The following is a 22,557-nucleotide window of genomic DNA, read 5'->3' as shown; positions in this document are numbered from 1 at the left end:
GGGGAAAAAGCAGGGTACTATAGAGCAATAAAATAAAAAATTTACCAGGAATATATAACAATTATAGACTTTATTAATGTAATTACATGCATTTGAAAAATACAAAGGAAATACAAATGAAATTACAAGAAGAAATTGATAATTCCACAATCATAGTACGATATTTTAGCACACTTTTATTAGAAAATTATAGCTCCAGCAACAAAAATTATATAAAAGGTTTGGCAAACAAAATTAGCAACTTTGATTGAGGCTTACATATAATTTTTATAAAATTTGACCATGTAGTAAGTCACAAATAAATGCTAATAAATCTCAAGAAACTGATATCATAATGATTATGCTCTTTGAGCAAAATGTAATACATTTAGAAATTAAAGGGAAAAATTAGTTAAAAAGTTAGGGAATATCAAATTGGTTAGAAAGGAATTATTTAGAATTGAAAAATAGGGAGAAGGTGAAATAGATTATTAAGGTAAATTTATAGTTCTAAATGTATTGTTAAAAACAAAGAATAAAAATAAATGAGTTGATGTTGGTCTCCAGAAATTAGAAAAAGAAAAATAGCATAAATTTAAGGAAAAAAAAATAAGGATAATAAGTTAAGAGCAGAAGTTAATGAAATAGAAAACAACAACAATAAAAACAAAGAAACAGGTAGAAGGAAGGTTAGGGAAAGAGTTGTGAAGCAGGAGACCAAAACAGATTTCATTTATCAGCATATAACTGCGTTATTTTTTCTAAAGTCCAGAGTTTTTATGACTTGATGTAATGACAAACAATCATGCTGTGAAATTTAATATATCACATGGTAAATTGTGTCTGCAAACTTTGCATATATTTATATGCAGTTGGTCACCAAATGAAGTTTTTCAGTCTTCTTTAAAAGTAAAAGTCCACTCTTCAGTAAAAAGGAAATGTATATTTTACAAAGAAACATTTTCCAAGAATTTTAGATATAAACTGAGGCCAATTCCGATTTAAGAATAATTCTTCAGTTTTACCTACAACCTTCCAACTGGAAGAAAATGGTATGAGGAAAATTAACATATCAGGCTCTGGATATTTATTAGAAGAACACGTTATAATTTCCCTAATGAAAACCAGTCATATAAAATGCTCAACTGTTTGCTTGCTCTCTTTGACTCACTGAGTGAAAAACCACATGTAAGGTCTTTCTGAAACTGACTGGTTTGCGGATTCCACTTCCTGTTGTGAGGAGGAAAATGTAGCTTCAACTCACTGGCGCTCTGAAGATTGTTTTCATTCTCTCATGTGAACCAATTGAGGTTTCAAATGATGTATGTCAAGTGAAACTGAAACTCCCTGTACTTTGTTATTTCAAAAATATGCAGTCTTTCTGATCCGGGAAGACAGTTATGCAGGCTTTATAATAATCTGTTTAAGAGAAGTACTATCGAGAGGGTTGACTCGATATCCTAAACATCTGCAGCCACGTTTGGGGGTTTTTGTTTTTTTAACCTGAATAAAGGCTTTCCTTGGAGCTGGTGCTCGCTCTGTTTGAGGCACTGTCCTGCTCTAGGGGACTCTCACAGGTCGCCCAGCCTGGCACTAGGAACTAGCGGAGTGCTAAAGGCTGGTCATGGGTAAACCCGAGTTACAGCTCATGGTTTGATTTGGGGGTGGGACTTACTCTAGAACCAGCCCTAAATTTTGATGCTGGAGCCCGTGAGCCCTGATCCACTGAGGAGCTCATTGGGCTACAAGGGAGGAAATCCGTCCGGGAGTTGAATGGTCCCTGCCTCGGTGGACCTCCCACCCCCCCCCCCCCCCTTTTTCTTTTAAAAACGGTCCTTTTGTTTGACTTAATGCAATTCTACCTTGTTCATCTGGGGCCAAACTCTCCAGGAAAGCTGTCTACAACTCCCTCTGCTCTCCATTCCCCTGGTTCTTAGTTTGTCTTCAGTGGTTCCTGCGGCCTTCCAAATGCCAGGTTTCTCCAGCTCTTTCCCACCTTCTAGATCCTATTCATTTCATTTAGTCCTGTCTCTTGTCTGCCCACGTAGGATATGTATTGGGGCTAAAATATTTTGTGACTAGGTGCTAATTGGGTTTTGCTTATCTCAGAAAACTCAGCCTATCAAGAAAGATCCCAAGAGATCCTGGAAGGGGATGGTGGGAATTTTAGCCCAAGAGGAGGGCCAGTGTGGGAAGTGTTCTGTGCAGTGGAGCTGAGGATTGATGGGTGGCCTGCTAGTCATAGGCCTTGATTTTAGTGACATGTCCTGTTTGTAACGTGTCCATCTTTGCCTAACATTTAGGGCTCTAATTGCCTGTGTTTGGTTCCTTCTTCACACAGATGATTCGTTTCTTTGTTTTTAAAATTGTGTTCTAACATTCATAAACTAAAATTAAAAGTCATAAAATAAAATATTTTATTCATAAAATAAAAAGTCAGTGCAGGATTTCCCAGGATATACATTCCCCAGGAAATATCATTTGAGCAGTTTACTTTCATCATCATTGTGGGAGGAACTACAAGTCCTACTGAAACTAAAAAATGACACCTAGTTTGCTTATGAGATATGAAGTATTTGTGTATTATATCTATATTCTTGCAATTGTAATCATAATATCACATGGGTATCTGGTATAATAAGGTGTTATTGACATGATTATTGTGTATGATCATATAAGTTTACAGTGGTATTTAATGATTTTTAGTTTTCAAATGACATACAAGCTTGTTAAATCTTTATGAGACTATAGGAATGGTGTTATTATGAAGTTCTTGATTTTAGAAATGAGGAAGCAGGTTCAGAGAGGTAAAGTTGCTTTTCCCTGGGTAAAACAGCTGCTGAAAATGAGAACCGTGAGTTGCCTCAAGGCCTCTGATTCCAAATCCCAGCCTATTTCTATAAGAGCATATAGCTCTTCTTCAAACATACAGTATAACCATATTTAATAGATTTTAGATTAATAGTTAGATATACAGCATATTAGCTGGGTGCTTCTTGAATAACATTATGAAATGTAATAAGATGGCGTACCAACTTTTAGAATTATACACATTTTCAATTATACACATTTTGTTCAAATCCTCTTCTTGTTAACGTATAAGGTTAAGTCATTTAAATCTGAGTAAATTCAATTAAGATAATTGTGGAAGAAAAATGAAGTTTCTTTCTCTCTCCATACACACAGAAATGTCTATCTGCAAGTATTTTTTGATACTCTGATTTTACATGAATTTTTAAAAATATGTTTTGAAAATTGTATAATGTATTTTAGATCTATTGTCATGTTTGAGTTGAATATTTGAAGAGATGGTACAAGAAAGAAGTTGGTAATTAATTTATCCTCTACTGAGAGCTACTTACAGACCGATTAAGAAATTTAAATTTGGCTATATACAAGAATTTCTTGGTAGGGAGGATTGATTGTTACTTACATCTCACTAAAAGCCGTTGTAGAATTTCCTTTTCTGGGATACGAAGTTGATGTGGATTAGGTGTAACTCTGGTGGAAAGTTCAAGAACTTAATATTAATAGTCCACCTTGAACCTGTGATGGATTTGAGAACTCTTCCAGGCTTACTTAAATAATAGCTGCTATTTAGAAATTGCCAGGGAAGAAGCAGGGTGTATTTTCCCTCCTCTCAAAAAATTTAAAGGAGAAATATTTTATAATTTTTTAAACCTTCAGTGAACACCATTCTATCATCACTAAAGGAGTAGTGAGAGACCTGCCTGTGGGTGGAAACAGGAAATTTAGGTGATAAATGTTGTGTTACATTTTTTTTCAGGTTCAGCTCAATGTATATTGATTCTAATTAGCACATTTTGTGCCTCAGCTAGTAGCTCCCCTTTAGCTCTGCTTGGAGAGTTTTTTTTAGATTCCATCCTGCACACAAGCACCAGCCACCTCCTCCTGCCTTCTCTCTACAAATGTTACAACAAAATCAGAAATTTCCTCTTCTTCCTTCCTGCATTTTCAGCAGGTTGCCTTGCGTCAGAAGCCGAGGAGACGAACTCAAGGTAATTAGATCTCTTTTGTTTCTTTATCCTCTTTTCACACGTGTGACTGTGGTTTTTCTTTTGGGTGCCTCCTGTGGGGTAAGATTTTGGCCAGCCTGACTGCTGATATCAGAAGGTGGATGGCAGATTAATTTTTGGTTATTTTTGGATGGGTTTTAAGAAAGAACGGCAGGCTGTTTATTTGGATTAATCCCTCCTGGTTTGCCAGTAGAGCTTAGAAACCCTGGCTGTGAGTCGGGGAGTCGCTGTGTTTGTAGGTGATTATTAACCCTTCACCCTCTATTGCATAACTCCAGCTATTATTATTTCAAGGAACTGGGTTAGGGTAACGATGTCCCTGCCAAGCTACTGATTTTCATGCTTTCAGCTTACTCTTGCTGAAGAGTAAGATTTTCAGAATAATACCTACATATTAGTTTCACTGTTTCTTTTGGGTGTATCTTACACCTGCTCAGCACCCAGTGGATGTTTGAAAATGAAACAGATAAATGGCTTTTTGAAAAAATATTGACTTGGCATCGATCTTCTAGGTAAACAATCCAACTACCGGGAGGGAAAGAAAGAAAAGTTATGGTTGTATCACAGACATCGGAGTTATACTTTACCTGCCTCTCTATGTAATCGTTGCAGGCTTTCTCACCATGAGTCGGAGGAGAATATCGTGTAAAGATCTGGGACATGCTGACTGTCAAGGGTGGCTGTATAAGAAAAAGGAAAAGGGGACTTTCCTAGGCAACAAATGGAAAAAGTTCTGGTTGGTGCTGAAGGGCTCGTCGCTATACTGGTACAGCAGTCAACTGGTGAGTCGCGTCTTTCCTCCAGCTCCCAGCCTCTTGACCCGGGGGATGGAGAAGGGCTAGTGGGTCAGGTGATGCCCATGGGAACGCCGATTTTGATGTTTGACCCCTGAAACAAAGCCAATAAGTTGCAGAAGCTGTTTCAGGTCCAACAGCTGGATAGGGTGTTCGGTTGCATTTTGCTGAGGAGAAAACCACTCTGCTTGACTCACCTTTCATTGGAGAGAGGGAGGGAGTCCAAATGTCAGATTCTGTGAATGTTGCCAATCCATAAGAAGACCAAATAGCTTCGAGATTTATGTGGCCAGCACTTAATATGGGAACTAGATATTTGGAAGTTTTCTACCTAAAAAGGGACTCGGCTTTCCAACCAATTAAGGGCGTAAATGGATTCGTCTCAGAAGAGCTCTTTCCATTTTGTGTTGCCTCTCAGTTTTTCTCCTTCCCCTTCTTTTTCCTCTGACCTTCTTCAGTAGGTCGGTTGGTTTTACAATGGTTAACCTGTTTGTGAGTGAATTCTCTAGGTGATAAATTTATGTCACTGGCCTTAATAAAAACAATTGCGTTACCCAGTTGCCACAAGGCACCTGTACCTTGAAGATTTGATTAAACCGGCCCCAGCCCAATTCCAGTGCCCTCTGAGAAACATACTTCCCGTGGTCCCCCCACCTGACCCCCCCTTCCTCTTTGCTCTCTCCAACCCTTGCCAAGCATATTTGGTTTCACCCCATGAAACGTGCTACGTGTTACAAATCTCATTGATTTCCATGCAAATTCATTCTCTTCAAGCATTTTGTGAGTTTTCTTTTCCTTTTTTTTTGTTACCTACAAAAAACATAAGAGATTCCTATATACCTCCCCCTCCCCCTCATTCCCCTTCTCCCACATTAACAATCTCTTTCATCATCATGGCACATTCATTGCATTTGGTGAATACATTTTGGAGCACTGCTGCACCACATGGATAACGGTTTACATTGTAGTTTACACTTTCCCCCAGTCCACTCAGTGGGCCATGGCAGGACATACAATGTCCAGCGTCTGTCCCTGCAGCACCACCCAGGACAACTCCAAGTCCTGAAAATGCTCCCACATCATATCTCTTCTTCCCTCTCCCTACCCTCAGCAGCTACCGTGGCCACTTTCTCCACATCAATGCTATAATTTCTTCCATTTCTAATCACATAGTAGTATACCAGTAAGTTCCATAGTAGTATACCAGTAAGTCCACTCTATTCCTCCATCCTGTGGACTCTGGGATGGTGATGTCCACTCCACCTCTATATTGAGAGGGGGCTTAGATCCCACATGGATGATGGATGCAATTCTCCTAGCTGAACTTGTAGGCACTCTCGGGTCCCTGGTGTGGTGGTTGACCCTCTTCACCTCCCTGTTAACACATTTATCAAAGATTTTGGGGGTTCACAAGAAGGAGTCACTTTGCAGAATGTGCGGTTTCAGCTATCTTGGGAACCATTCTCCTTCTTTTTCTCCCTTCTCTTAGCCCCTCCTAGATGCACTCATCAGTCAACCGTTTTCCCTGGAAGGGGATCTCGCCTTCTCTCTTAAGGGTTTTTTCCTAAACAAATACACCTCTTCTGTCTTATGAGGAATCAGGTCAACACAAACGTCTCCCTCTTGCTTGATGCTATTTTAGGCTCTTGCTCTTGGGTAGTTGTGGCAGGTTATAGCCCTCTGTAGAGGCCTTCCTGATTTACCTTTTAGTAGCTCCCAGGGAATTTCCAGAAGTTGCTGGAAGGATTGGGGGCTGATGGGTCCTGGCACATCGGTGGGCGCTGAGCGGCTCAGCTCTAAGGAGGATGTTCATTCTCTCCTTCACCCAAATTATTCAGCACATCTGTTCTGGTGCGGGCTCTGATATTGCAGAACTTAAAGGAAGTCCCTCTGAATCACACATGCTTACAGACTTGGCCCTTTGGGCCCGCCAGCTCGTTTGGCTATGATTCTCCTGGAGGAAGCAATGCATTTCCTATTTTTAGGCTCTAGGTAGCTCCCGATTCTAGAGGGAGCAGCAGTGTTTCTAGCAGAGAAGGAGAGAGCACCAGTTCGTTCAAGCACCCCATCCTTATTTACTTTCATGCAAATGCATAAAACGATATTCAGGTTGTAAACCATAAACTCAAATATAGATAGATTAGCCACACTGAATGGAGAATACCCTTGCTGTTATCTGGCCAGTGAATTATGAAAGGTGAATTATGAAGGGGTAAACCAGAAGGACCACTCACCTGCTAATGAATCTGTGTTCTACAGGAACTTTCCCTTCTCTGCCCATTTCTCACAGACATATACACACCCTGACACCTTAACTATATTTTTGGGTGGGGAAAAAGAACTACTCAGTGAACACTTACTTGGCAGCCATTTATCTACTATTCAGGCAAATGTCAATTGTGAAATAAGTCGAGCACGTACCCTCAAGCTAAGAACATTTCTTTATTTTCTGCCACTTCAAGAATTTAGAGTCAGCAAAGTTGCTCCTGAGGCATCTATGCCTAACAGTTAGGCTTTGGGGCTTCTTATCCCACCCCCCTATTCTTTATTCTTGCTGAAGGACAAGCCTTTCCTGTACACCTGCTGCCACAAGGTAGCGGCCCCATCCCAGGAAGAGCCACCTCTTCTTGAGTATCTACCACATGCCGGGGGGCATTCTAAGAATCTTTCATGCACGTTCTCATTTGCCCCTGGAAAGCATCCTCTGAGGTAGTAATTGTCACCATGTATTTAAAGTTGGGAAGACTGAGACTTGAAGAGATCATATAAATTGCCCCAAATCCCACAAATAGAAAGTGGAAGAAAAGAGACTCCCAGTCAGGCTTGCTGGACTCCAAGGTCCACGCTCATTGCAGTATGAGGACCAGGATAAAGGAGAAGATGAAGGTCACCCAATTTTCTGGGAGAAGGTCTCTAGAAATGAAATCGAGGGCAATTCCTTGATGAATTGATGAGGAATCTGCTTGGATCCTTTTGCTTGTTCCTCTTGTTCACCGCCAATGCTGGGGGAACCAACCCATCCTCACTTTTCTCCTGGAAATTTCCTTGTTGTTGTTGGTATCCAGTAGTTGGCAAATGGTGCCCCTTCTTTGTCCCGATGCTTGGTTGCTTCAAACAGTCCCGCCTAGACTTTCTTGAGAGAGGTCAATCCAGAGACACCTCCACCATTTTCCACAGCCCACTTGACTTGCTTGGCATGAAATTCAACAATCCATGTGGCCACGGCACACAGGAATGTGTGCCAATCCCTAAAAACCACATTCAAATTTCAACAGCCATCAAATCCAGGCTGCTTAAAATCAAAGATTCAGAACTCATGCTGTAGGTTTTCCTGGGTCCTTAGGATGGAGTCCAAATCCATTTCCTGACTCGGGAGATTTTCCTTGGCCTGTGTCCTCTCTTATGTCCCCTTCTCTCCCCCACATCTTTAATTCCTTGGTTTGTTTTTTTTAGATTTTATTTATTTATTTATCCCTGCCCACCGCCCCAACCCCCCACCTGTGGTCACTATCTGCTCTCTGTGTCCATTTTCTGCTTGTTCTTCTGTGTCTGCTTGTCTTCTCTTCTTGCCTTCTCTTTAGGAGGCACTGGGTACTGATCCTGGAACCTCCGACATGGGAGAGAGGCACTCAATTGCTTGAGCCACCTCAGCTCCCTGGTTTCTTGGGTCTCTCATTGTCTTCTCCTCTTTGTCTCTTTTTTGTTGCATCAGCTCACTACGCGGGCCAGCTCTCCTTCACCAGGAAGCCCCAGGAACCGAACCCTGGATCTCCCATTTGGTAGGCGGGAGCCAGATCACTTGAGCCACATCCCTGTCCTTATTCCTGTTAACATCACAAAGCTCTCCCTTTAAACTGGGTGTCTCCGTGCCCAGAAGTTTCCTCCCACCCCACCTCCATGGGATCCTTGTTCCTAAATCACCTTTCCCAGGTGGACCTCCTTTGCCCCTGGCCTAAATGAGGCCCCCTCTGTCTGTCCCAGGAGCAGCCTGTGTGTTCCTTTTCATCATATTCATCTGCCCTTTGGGTTCATTATTTGTTAGACTTTCCCAGGATGGTCCTAATTTCTATAGGGCAGGACCACAGGTGTACCCGCAGCACCTTGCTCAGTTAATATTTGCTGATTACAGAGATATGATTTAGGCATTTAGATCACGCATGGGCATTTTTGAGAACTGGAAATGCAAAGACAGACCGGTTTTCAATAGAAAATAATTTCCCAATAAAGGGATTTCCACCTCTATTCTTAAAAAACAAAACAGGATAAGTTGCAATTTGAGATTTACTCCAATGGTCCCCGTGGCCTCAAATAGGTCCCTCACAGCTGCTCTTATTTTGCTTATGCCCTATTAGATTCTTTCTAGCCAGGCCTCTGGCTGAAAGCAAGGGCCTGTGGTTGGGATTACCAGGTAGGGAACAGAGGTGTGCAAAGAGAGAAGGGAGGTTTCTGAAGAGAAATCTCTCTCCTCTAGAACTTCCTTTGATACTGATACCAGTAAGCTGGAGACTGCTGTTTGGGCTCAGTATCTTCTTGCTGATTATTATTTTCCTTCAGGCATGTTTGGGAGCACTTCCTAAAACGAGAGCTGTGTTTTCTAGAACATAACTATATGGTTTCATAACATTATTGGAAGACTTGCTGTATTGAAAATCAGTGTTGTCTGTAGCCACTTTGAAAAGTTTCATATAAATCCCGAGAGCTTTGTTTGCAGTGAGAGACATGCCAAAGGCAAGTACGATTCTTCCCAGCAGATGGAATTTATAACTTAAAGGTAAAAGATAAGAATTGTGTATCTTCTATTGGAAAAGAGATTTTGGAAATATTTATGATCGCTCCTTTTCAGTCAATGATCTGCCCGGTGGTAAAAAAAAGAGGAAACTTAGTTTATATATACAATAGTGACAAGGAAAAGTCCTTAAGATGTTTGCTAGGTAATGCCATGTTTACATTTTGCAGATTTTACCTTTGTGCTCTAACTTTTATTTTTTCTTTCCTAAGAAGTCTTAATTAAAATCTTGCACAGTTCCTTGGAAATTATGTTGTGGGTTTTATTTATACTCAAAACATCATAGAGCAAATGTGTGTTATGTAACCCACTTAAATTCGTGAATTTTTTCAGTATTTCTATCCAGAGAGCAGGCGTATACTTTTTTTTCGCCTTATTGGTGTGTTTTCTCACATCATTGAGAAACATATGTGGACTATCAAAATACATCTAGGAAACCCATACATTATGCTGATGTACAACTTTGAGGCATTGCCTCAACAATTCAGTCTCTTAATTACATAGCACAGTTTCATAATAGCTATGGATGATAGATTAAAAAAATATCTTTTAAAGTGATGCAAACATGAAAAATCTTATCTACCCATCCATCCACACACCCTCCCCCAGCATTTCTTGAGACTATAAAACAACCTCTGCTAATTGTGCTAAATGTTTGTACAGGGTAAAAAAAAATGAGATGGTATTTCTCCTCTTGATTAGGAGCTTATACACTTGTGAGGGACAAAAGACTTATGTAAAAATAACGTAACAGAGAACATTGGGTGGGGGTAAGTCAGTTTGAGATTATGTAATATAAATGCGTTCCATAAATACCTAGGATAAGAGAACTGTTTTGGATTGGATGTGAGATGGCTTTGCTGCAGTGACTTCTGTTGTTAGCAGGCTAGCTATCCTTCCTCCCTAAGAAAGTGTATTTTTCACGGGTTTTTAAAAATCCATTTCCAAAGCAACCTGATACCCTCAATTCCAAGAGGCCTGTCTTTTCTATTAGATAAACATAGTTTTCCCCAATCAAGGAAACACTCTCTTTGTGCGTCTGTGTGAATATAGAAGGTTTTAGGGCGAAGATTTCTCTTAAGGGGAGCTTTGGAAGGCAATCTCTCCTTTTCAGCCAGTAATCTGCCTGGTGGTAAAAAAGGGGAAAATTAGTTTATATATGCAGTAGTGACAAGGAAAGTCCTTAAGATGTTTGCTAGGTAATACCACGTTTACATTTTGTAGATTTCACCTTTGTGCTCTTTTATTTTTTTCTTTCTTAAGAAGTCTTAATTAAAATCTTGCAAAAATTAAATTTTTTTGTGGGGTAGGGGGTGGGGGGAGATGGGCTTTCCAGCCTGGGGGACAAATACAAACAAAGTTTTCACAAAGTGAAAACTTCAGTGAGCTACGAGGTGCCTCTTCTTGTGTTGGACTTTATACTGAATCCTCATAAAAAATTATACTGAATTATTCCCGTTCGAGTTTACCGAGGATCAGGGAATTTTAGTAAGTCAAGATGTGGCCTAGGGCATAAGTGGCAGAGCTGCGGTCAAACCAAAGCCAGCCTCTTCCCCTGGCTGGGAGGCCACCCCTTTAGAGGCCAGCCGGGGTCAGTAAGTGGGGGCCTCCAGGGCAGGGAGGTGGACTTGAGCTGGGTAGTAGGGAGCCACTGCATGTTCCTAAGCCTGAAGAAGAGCTAGTGAAATTGGCGTGTGAAAAATGTTAACCCAGCAGCAGCAAATGGGATGGAATGGAGAAGGAAGGGCTTTCGGAAGGCCAGTCAACAGGGGCTGGCAACTGCTGCCCTGCAGAAGTGGGCACCTGGGCTGGGGGACACCGAGGAAGTGTTCGAGGCAGTACCCAGTAAGAAAGGACGAGGTGTGTGTAGCGCTTGGACATAGAGCCTAACTACAGCGAGGCTAGAATGACATAGATTCCCAGTTCTGAAGCCTGGGGAGGCTGGGAAATGATAGGAAAACTGAGGAGAGGAAAGCTTATCACCAAACATGGGAAATTCCATTTAGATCCATTGTTTACGTGCTCCAGTTTGTGTTAGTTCCACACATTCTATTGTACAACATTACTAGAAACTTGAGTTCTTTAGCAGTTAAGTTATAGCTATTGGATACCATTTATCCTGTGGCATCAACAGTTCAACGGGTTCCAGCAGTCCCTGGGTCTCTTAAAGAAAGGGTAAATTCCCAACTCTACTTCATGAAAACTTTTGGCACACTGATGAGTTTGTAGGTTAATATCTGGTTTAATACATCTGATGCAGCCTTTTTGGTTCTTTGAGAATCTAATGTTCCTGTCCATATATGATTGGGTCTCTTCCTTTCCTTCTGAATTATTCCATGTACCTGCTGATTCCAGTAACCGAATCGACATAAATTGTTTCCCATCTTTAGCTGTGTGTGCACTTCACGGAAATTTCAGAAGATCTCAGATTTGGAAGGGCTTTGTCTTGGAATCAATTTTGTGAGAATTTCTATATTTAGTAAAATTCGAATCCATATTTAAATTGAGCAGGGTGTGCCATTGTAGAAATGTTACTTGAAAGCCAGAATTTTTCTTTTCATGTGACAACTCTTCTAAAAGTTTTAGTACATAGAGTGCCTTGCTTTCAGCTTAAGGAAAATAAAGAATAGATTAATTCTCCCTGGGAAAGAGATATTAAGTCTTCCATACCTTTCATCATTCATCAACTGTGAGCATAAATTTTGGAAAAATGTCTGGATGAGTTGACCATAGATAGGTAAAAGTTTCCATAGGAATATGTGAACACCAATCATACCTTATTAAATTTTTCTTCTTTTCTTTTACTCTTTAAAATGTAAGCACTTGTGGGCATAATCTTTACTTGCCATGTTTGTAAACTGTGTTCCTAGAACCTGGAGGTAGTAGTGCAGAGCAGGCATTTGGCATTTGTGGCTGTATTCCTTCATTAGTATACATTAGTCATTGAGTAGTTACATAAATCAATTAATCCAAGTGTTTACTGAGGGCCTCCTGCATTCCCAGATGATATGGATCAAATAGTGTACCACAGTGTGAACATGTTCTTGTGTACCCATTGTAAATAAGATTTCTTCAAGGTGTTACTTCAGTTAAAGTGGGGCCCTACCGAAGCAAATTGGACTTTAATATGGATTATTTAAACAGAAATTGAGCCTTCCTGTTTAATAGTCAAAAGCATTTCCTAAATGTTTTCCATGTAGCATATTTATTTCTAGACTTTGCTAGGTCTGCTAGGTCCTTCATAAGCAGAGTGCTAGTCAGACGGAGAGAGAGGCCACGGGGATCAGCCAGAAGCTGACAGTCAGTGGAACTCGGAAGAGAAAGGAGGAGAAGCCGCCATATGCATTGCCTTGTGATGGTAAAGCCAAGGACCCACAAAGGTGGCTGGCCGGCTAGAAGACACGGAGCTGGGAAGAAAGCATGCCTTCTGGCCTTTGAAACTAGGAGCTGATAAATTCTTGTTGTTAAGGCAAATCCATTGTATGGTAGCAGCCAGGAAACTAAAATACCAGAGTTTTGTCCAAATGCCATGCTTTATGAATTGTGGGCTTCTAATTTATTTGAACTCCATATTCATTGTCTTTGCCAGCAGCCAACCTCTGAGTGTGTCCCAGACCGATCTCCCTTATTTTAAAATGTTTCTTCAGTGAAGACAATGATGACAATTTTGAGGAATTTTTGCCAACATGTGTTCATAGAAGTTGTTCTGGAAGGCAGAATGAGAAGGCAGAATGTGGACAGGTTGACTTCACAAGGCAAAAAAAGGATGTTTTAGTGGCTGTAAATACTTCCTTTAGCCCAAGATAATGACTGATGGATTGGAGAAGTCAAAACATTTGTTTAGGGGGCTGTTTGAAAACCGAAGTGTAGGAATGGTTAGGGACTTCTTGCATACAGTTCCCTTATGATAAGATTTTAAAAATGGGTGTTTGGTTTGATTTATTTATTGCATCTTTGTATCCTAATACTAAGTTTCCTTGGTATACAGTTCTCTGAATGTATTTCTACAATAATGGCTCCCCATCATAGATTTTTATCAGGTCAGTCTCAAGTTGGGATGGTCTGTTATTTAATAACTTCCTCTTGCTAACTCCATATAATGTGGGGATAATTTTGTTTATGTTGCAAATACTGTCTACTTCTACATTCTTTCCAAATCTTTCAAAATTAGTTGTGCAACACCAAGAGCTATGAAATCCTTGGTTTCTTTGTTTTGCTCGCCTCTTTTGAGGGGGCAGTGGAATGCTTGAGCATTGCTGATTTGGAAGAAGGGGCAGGGGTCTGTGATTTTAGGCTGGCTCTATTAGAGAACAGTCCTTTTAGCTCATGACAGTGGCAGAGTGCCCATTCGGGCACATGGCACCATCTTCTCTGCTGGGCAATGCTATATTAGAAAATATAGGTGAGAAAAATTTTAGAGAAAGACGACAGATATCCCTATCTGATTGACAGACTGACAGGTCAGTGAATCAGTATCATCCACTATCCCATCACCTTGAAATGAGCACTGCTAACATTTTGGTATATATCTTTCCAAACATTTTTCCTGTGTTTTCCAAAAATAAATAACTATGGATGATGCTACTTGACTTTCTCATTAAGCCATGTATTATAAATATATTTCCATGTCAGTCAATATGTATCCATGACATGTCTAATGAATTCTAAGAATTATACGTGGATATGCCATAGGTTATTTATCAACCCATAGAATTTTAAAATCAAAAGTGTCTTTTACTCTCAAAGTCTATAAAAGAGCTAATAGCCAGGAGGAGATAGAATACAGAAGCAGACACACAAATATAGAACTCTATATATTTAAAATGTATTTATATGTGTGTGTGTATGTGCATGGATGCGTGTGTCTATAATTTTATATATATATATGTTGAATTATTCTTTTAAGCTGGCAGGCAGAGAGACCAGACGCATCTGAATTCTCTCTAGCACTTTCTTACAAAGCTGTGTACCCCTTTGCAGCCATGTAGCTCTCAATGTATCCCTTGTCTTACCAGTAAACTTTACCATGAATACTTTTCCTTACATCATTCGGAGGGACTTTCAGAAGAGCAAATGAAACTAAAAGTGAAGTGAAAATGTTGAAGAATACAAAGAAGAGCTCTCACCTGTGAAGGGGACGTGCTCACTGAGAGTGCATTAACCACTGACGTGCTTATATTTTGCTCCTGTAAAACTTTCTGGGTAAATGCATCTACCTTCTTTCCTGGCCCACAAGGGTTTTTGGAGTAGCAGCTTTAACGGCATTTGTAACTCATGAAAACAACTTGAACAGATCTGAAGGTTCCTGTGGAATCTGAAGAGTTAGTACTCATGAGATGAAGGCAAGATTATGTGTTAGACCCGTTAACTGTCATTGTTTTAAAGTTTTCACCTTATTTTTTATTCCTCCCAAATCTCTACTATTGAGAGGGAATGCACCAGATTTTTACTTTTCTCCGTTGGTATTCCTTTACTTACTTCTCCCACTCCCTGCCCCAACTGCAGATGGTAGATGAAATTTATTAGATGACAAGACATAATTTATTCGGTCATAGTGAGGTTTGATCAAATTTCCTCCCATTCATTTAAAACTTTCAGTTCCTAGTTAGTGTTTTCTTTCTCTTTCTTTTTGGTTTTGTTTTGTTTTGATCTTGCTGCTGAAGAGCCCAACACCGTGTAGGTAAAAAAACAACAGCGTCTAGACATGCTATTTTAAAACTTCTAAGTAACAGGTGAGAGATGAGGCTCGAGAGGGACAGATCATGAACACTAGGCTGATGTGCTGAGGATTTTATATTACAGAAAAGAATCGCCACGAAAGTCCTCTAAGTTCTGAAACATTCCATCATCCTTGTTTTTGAAAATGACACAAAATCCTCGAGGGTCAGAGTATTAGAAGTTTGCTAATAACTTTTCTCAGATTTTTTGGTTTGTATTTTATTTTTAGGAGGTACTGAGGAATGAACATGGGAAGCAGGTGCTCAACAGTGGTTACATCCGCTCCCCGATGCGAGTTGGGTTTTTCATTTGTTTTGTTTTCAGGAGGTACCGGGGATTGGACCTGGGGTCTTGTACTTGGGCAGCAAGTGCTCAACCACTTGAGCTACATCTGCTCCTCAGTGCGAGTTTTTTTTCCATTTGTTTTGTTTTTAGCAGGGGCTGGGGATCAAACCCAGGACCTCATACATGGGAAGCAGGTGCTCAACCACTTGAGCTACACCCATTCCTCAGTAACTTATGTCTTTAAAAATATGATTCCATAGAGAGAGAATGGAAGAATCTAAATTAAAGTGGCTGGTGGGAAACAAGACCTAGAGCTCATGACGAGGTGCCAGTCGCTTCGCTTTGTCATTGCCCTTTGAATCAGGCTGAACCTGATCGTAAGGCGGTCGCCTCCTCAGGTGGTTTTCAGGAGGAACTATGGAAGAGGGGGCAGGTGAACTTGTTGCCTTGGGGGGCACATTTTCTACGACAGGAATGTGTCTTGATTAGGGTTTCCCTGGAAACAGACCCTGAGAGGAGGATTGGAGCATAAGAAATTTATTTGGGAAAGGGCCCAGGAAATCCTGGGGGAGGATGGGGACAGGAGAAAGGCGTGGAAAGTTAGCTGCGAGAGGGCTCCTTGGCAAGCCAGTTGGCCACTGCAGTACTTGAAGCATCGTCCTGCTGGGGAACCCTGAGAGCTTGTGGAAAACACGCACCTTGGGGCGCTCTGGGGGCAGGGGTCCCCAAGCACCCTGGACCGTGGTACCGGTGGCCAAGTGACACCTGGCAACGGAGAAGCCTTCCTGCAAAGAGACGTGGGTGCCGGCAGGGGGATTCCAGCCAGTGCCGGGGGACTGGGGATGGAACGAGATGGGGGTCACTGCTCCAAGTGGCCAGCTTACCTCAGGGCCCCTTTACACTCTGCCCTCTTGTTTTAGCCTCAGCATCCTCAGAACCACCATTAACACTTTCAGTCTTTTGTTTTTTCCTAAAGATTTATTTTTATTTATTTATTTATTCTATCCCCCTCCCCCATTGTTTGCGCTTGCTGTGTCTGTTTATTGTATGCCCATGTTCCTTTTACAAAGCACTGAGAACTGAACCCAGGACCTCCCTGTGAGAGGGAGGTGCCTGATTGTGTGAGCCACCTCCTTATTGAATCTCTCATTTTGTTTTCCTCCTTGTGTCTCTTTTTGTGTCAGCTCACTGTCTTGCTTCTTTAGGAGGCACTGGGACCTTCCATGTGACAGATGGGAGCTCAGTCTCTGGAGCCACATCTGCTTCCTTCAGTCCCTTTTTATAATCAGTGCCAATCAATTCTCTGCCAAGAATCCACAAGGTCTGTGGGAAACTGAGCCTCTCTGTTTATTACTCAAAAACATTTAGTGGTACGGGTGTAGCACAGTGTGGTTCAGTTCCTGCTGTGCATGTAGAGACCTGGGCTTAATCCCGGTACTGCCAAAAAAAAAAAAAAATGACCACATGTTTTCCTTTAGAATATTTATTCCTAGGCTGTCTTAGTTTGCTACATCTGCTGTAACAAAGTATCACAACCTGGATGGCTTAAAGTAGCAGGAATTGGCTTTGGAGGCCAGAGCCCCCAAATCCAGGTATCGGCAGGGCCTGGCCCCTTTGAGGACCCTAGGTGCGTCATCTCTGTGCCTCTGCCCGGTTCTGGCCGTGGCCACCTGCCGGTCAGCCGCCACAGGCTTCTTCTCTCTGCGTCTTCCTCTTCTAAGGACCCCCGTCCTGGTGGGTCACGGCCCTCCAGTCCATGTGGCCTCATCTTCGCTCATAGCACCTTCAGAGAGCCTATTTCCAAGCAGGACCAAAGGCTAAGACTTGAGACCCACGTTTGGGAGACACAACTCAAGCCCTAACAGAGGCATTTGTAAGAATGTCCCTTTGGATCAAAGTCTAATCATATTTATGGGATAATGTTAGATAAACTCAATATCTCAATAAAACCTACCCCAGATAATGTAGGGATGAGTAGAGTAAGCATTATTGTTCTTCAAAGACTTTAAAATCCCCTTTTCAACCATTAATCTGTTGCGAAGAAGGAGAGGGAGACACGGAAACAGCGAGTTGAGGGCTAAGTGACAACCAAGTGACTCAGAAAAAGCTCATTTTATTTCACTTTTTTCCTTTTGGGTGATTCCTTCTCTCTCTCTCTTTTTTTTTTCCTTTTCTCTCCTTTTCCTGATTTCTTAGGAGTGAATATCGTTTTATAGTTTTCACGCTTTTACCACTTACTGTCATCTCTATTAACCCCACGTAGTCCTGAGAAGCAAGTTGTATCTGCGTTTGCACTGAAGGACACCAGCTCTCAGAGAAGTCAAATGCTTTGCTGAAGTCACCCAGTAAGTGGCTCACGTCCAGATTTTCTGATTTTCTAATCCAGGGTTCTTTCTTCTGTGTCAGGCATATCATCTGCCTGAGAGCTAAAAAGAAGAAATAAAATCAAAACCACTCTAAAATATAAGCAATTTAGAAAAGATTCTCTTCCTTTATTGTAGCTCCTGGTTGAGACTGAAGAATATTCCTGTTTGGATTTATTTAACTGCTTGCTGGGCACTGATTTGAGTTTTTGCATTAATAACTCCATATGACTCTGCCATTTTATAATGCCAATTTAGTTTTGTTTATTCCTTTAAGGTGCCTCACTGGTACAGGCTTAACTTTCAGAACTGTTAGCTATTATAAGATATTATTCAAGATCATTGTACTTCTTAAAGGAATTCCATGCGTTTTTGCTGCCAGTCTGCTACTGATATCCGGAAATAAAAGCACAACAAAAAATGCCTGTTTGCTTGCTCGCCTGGCCATGCTTGTCACTGCCCAACGCTGACTAGTGCAGCCTCATTGCCTGCAGGCCTAGGCTGTTCTTGCAGAAGGCAGGAGATCTTGGAATGCCAATCTGCATCTTTCCTTTCTGAAAGAGAAGGAGATGAGTTGTTTATTATAACATAGTGGTGTTGTGTGGAGAGAAGGGGAAACCTTTAGAGTCTGTGCAATTTTATTTTTCTGGGGTGGATGGAGAAAAGCTAACAGAACAGTCTAAAAAGAACAACAGATATTTAATATAAATAATTACTGCCTAACACTTCATCCACTGATTATTGGTCAACGTTAAATTTTCATTAAAAAATGACAAAGTAGGTTTCTGTGAATATTAAATTCCGAAGCAGAAAAAGTGACAGTTTTATTTCAGACTAATGTATTGCTAGGAACTTTCGCTATTGTTATTTCTGTCCTCTCCGCTTCATGTTTTTTCTTTGTAGTTTTTTTTTTTAACTTTCTGCTTTAGAAATTTAAACCCACACAAGATAGAGATAATAGTGTAGTGCACCCAGACTTATTCATTCTTCAGCTTCAACAAACACCGACATTTTCCCAGTTATGTTTCATCTCTTCCCCAGTACTTTTCGGGGTGGTCGTAGTGAGGTATTTCAGAACAAATCCCAAGCATCATATTACTTGTCCCCTAAACTCTTGGCTGTGTACATACAGATATATCTTTTAAAGGTTTATTTTATTTATTTCTCTCCCCTTCCCCCACACTGCCTGCTCTCTGTGTGTCCTGTGTCTGCTTGCGTTATCCAGCGGCGCTGGGAAACTGTGTCCCTTTCTTGTTGCGGCATCTTGCTGCATCAGCTCTCCGTGTGTGCGGTGCCACTCCTGGGTAGGCTGCGCTGTTTTCACATAGGCCGACTCTCTTGTGGGGTGCACTCCTTGTGTGTGGGGCACCCCTATGCGGGGGCGCCCCTGCGTGGCACGGCACTCCTTGCATGCAGCAGCACTGCACGTGGGCCACTCACCACAAGGGTCAGGAGCCCCTGGGGATCGAACCCTGGACCCTCCATATGGTGGACACTATCAGTTGAGCCATGTCCACTTCCCTGTATATATTTTTAAAAAGGATATTTTGTTTCCTAAACATGATGACATTACCTCTCCTAAGAAGATGAACCGTAATTCCTCATTATCGTTTAATGCCCAGACCATATTCAAATGTTCCCATTCATCTCCAAGTTGCCGTCCTATGATTGGCATCTCCTGCCTCAGACCAGAATACACCAGGGTCTAAACAAGACCCATACTTGATACTTTATCTCTTAAGTCTGGTTTTTTTCCTCCATTTTTAAAATTGAAATATATCATTCATACATGAACACACATAAACAATAAGTGTATAGTAAAGATTGCTAACTTACAAAATAAACATACGTAACATCACACAGGGGTCTCATACATCACCCCTCCACCAGCTCTTTGCATTGGTGTGAAACATTTGTTACAAGCTATGCAAGAACATTGTCAACATATTACTACCAACTATATTCCTTATCTTACATTTGGTGTATTTTTCCCCCAACCCACAGTATTTTTTTAAAATGTATTTTTGTTACAGATATTGTGAACTTGCAAAACAATCATACGGATGTGTAGATTTCCCATACAACTTCACACCCTGGTGGAACATTTGTTACAGATTATGAGAGAATATCATCAGACTATTACCACCAATCACAGTCCATAGCATACATTTGGCACACTTTTTCTATACACCTCCATTATCAACACAGTATAGCTTCGCATTAATGTAAGAACATTAGAGTATTGCTGTTAACCACAGTCTATGGGTCACACCACTTGTAGTTTTCCCATATTTCTCCATATTCCCATCATCCTGCAATAGTGATGTACATCTGCTCTAGCTCCACCACCAGGTCTTGAAGATGTTTCCCTACATTTTCTTCTAGGAACTTTCTTGTACTTCCTTTTATATTTAGGTCTTTGATCCATTTTGAGTTAATTTTTTTATAAGGTGTGACGTAGGGGTCTTCTTTCTTTCCTTTGGCTATGGATATCCAGTTCTCCCAACACCATTTGTTGAATGAACTGTTCTGTCCCACTGGTAGGGCTTGACTTGTTATTTTTTTTTAAGATTTATTTTTTATTTATTTATCCTCCCTCCCCATTGTTTGCGCTTGCTGTGTCTGTTCATTGTGTGCTTGTCTTTTTTTTTTAAAGGAGGCACCGGAACTGAACCCATGTCCCATATGGGCAGGAGGTACCTAATTGCCTGAGCCACCTCCACTCCTTGCTTTGTTGAGTCTCTCACTGCGTTCTTCCTCCTTGTGCCTCTTTGTTGCATCATCTTGTTGCACTAGCCCATTGCATTAGCTTGCTATCTTGCTCATTTTCTTTAGGAGGCACCAGGAATTGAACATGGGACCTCCCATGTGGTAGGTGGGAGCTCAATTGCTTGAGCCACATTCGCTTCCCTCTGAAGTCTGCTTTAATCTAGAATGGTGCCTCTTCTCTTTCTATTTTTTCCTTGGCTTATTGGAGAATACTCAATTAGTTGATACTAATAGCTTATTAGTTGGAATTTGGTTAATTCCTTCCTGTGGTGTCATTTAATTTGTTCCTCTATTCCTTATATTTCCTGGGAATTAGAGTTGGAATTGGTTCTAAAGCATGACTGGTTTCTGGCTAAATAACTGTGGAAGAATAGTTCATTGGAGGTGATGCTTACATCAGTTGCATAGGAGGTAGACAATACCTGGTTAACCCACTCCAGTAGGCAGTGACAGTTATTCTCTAACTGAATGGTCCCATCATCCTTGGACCTAATGATTGTAGTATCTATTGAGGACAATAAACTGAATCTGTTTTTTTTTATTCTCACCAGGAGTGGCAAAATGATGACACCTAATTCTATTATTATTTCTGTACTTTTTAGTTTGAAATTTCTCTGGGTAGAACATTCTCTCATCCATTACTGTTTTTTTTTACCCTGAAATATGTTCATATCAGAAAGGTAGTGCAGAACTTTGACTTTTTACCTTTTAGTTATCAATTTTCATGAGTTGGCATCCAAATTCCAATTTTGTCCAATAAGTTCTCTCACTGAGTAATATTATGAATTCAAGGCATTTTGTTTATTTAATCTGTCTATACTGCAGTCATTATTCTTTTTGATGCTCAGATTATCCCAGATTTGGACAGCTGTTCAGGATAATTCTTGCATCCCCACCTTTTAAATTTTTTTCCTTTGTGTCCCTTGATATGTCACCTTAGTCTTTATTAGTTTCCTTGCTTTGTGGCAGGACGTTTCCTACCTGAGAACTGAAATCAGCCTTGGTCCCTTTTAGAGGGTAATAGTATTTAGAGAGCTCATTCTGGAAACTTGGGATACTAACTTCTATCATTTTTTTCCCCCAATAACGAAGCTTTTTAATAGTAATTATAGAACATGGAAGCTTTAATGAATTTCTTATTGCAATGAAAACACGAACACTGAGAAACAATTACATCAATACAATAAAATGACTGATATCACTTAACACTTATAGGGGGCAGACATGGCCCTGTGGTTAGGGCGTCTGTCTACCACATGGGAGGTCCGCGGTTCAAACCCCGGGCCTCCTTGACCTGTGTGGAGCTGGCCCATGCACAGTGCTGATGCGCGCAAGGAGTGCCCTGCCATGCAGGGGTATCCCCCGCGTAGGGGAGCCCCACGCACAAGGAGCACGCCCCGTAAGGAGAGCCACCCAGCATGAAAGAAAGTGCAGCCTGCCCAGGAATGGTGCCGCACACAGGGAGAGCTGACACAACAAGATGACGCAACTAAAAGAGAAACGGATTCCCATGCTGCTGACAACAACAGAAGCGGGCAAAAAAGAAAATGCAACAAATAGACACAGAGAGCAGATGACTGGGGCAGGGTGGGGGGAGGAAAGAAGGTGAGAGAAATAAATAAAAATGAATCTTAAAAAACAAAAAAACAAAAAACACTTATAAATGCTTACTTTTTCTCCCAGAGAAACTTGTTTTCACAGATTTAAGCAATGAATGATTTACATAGGATTGTTTTTTTGCCTTTTCATTGACTAGAACTAGGAAATCTGAAGAGGGCAAAAATATCATGATTTTGTACTGGTGTTTCCTATTCAAATGTAAAATT

The 22,557-nt window shown here is 41.0% G+C and overlaps 1 protein-coding gene across 1 annotated transcript in view; it reads left to right on the top strand.

Annotated features, from left to right (window-relative positions):
• Positions 1-22,557, top strand: part of IPCEF1 (interaction protein for cytohesin exchange factors 1) — a 178,735-nt gene that overhangs the window by 90,338 nt on the left and 65,840 nt on the right. Inside the window, exons 4-5 of the mRNA XM_004477802.4 lie at positions 3,959-3,998; positions 4,629-4,798. Of these exons, the coding sequence (XP_004477859.1) occupies positions 3,959-3,998; positions 4,629-4,798 (210 nt within the window). The remainder of the gene's footprint in view (positions 1-3,958; positions 3,999-4,628; positions 4,799-22,557) is intronic.

This window comes from Dasypus novemcinctus, chromosome 28 (assembly GCF_030445035.2).
Source record: "Dasypus novemcinctus isolate mDasNov1 chromosome 28, mDasNov1.1.hap2, whole genome shotgun sequence".
Classification (NCBI taxonomy): Eukaryota; Metazoa; Chordata; class Mammalia; order Cingulata; family Dasypodidae; genus Dasypus; species Dasypus novemcinctus.
This window is presented reverse-complemented; position numbering and strand designations above follow the sequence as displayed.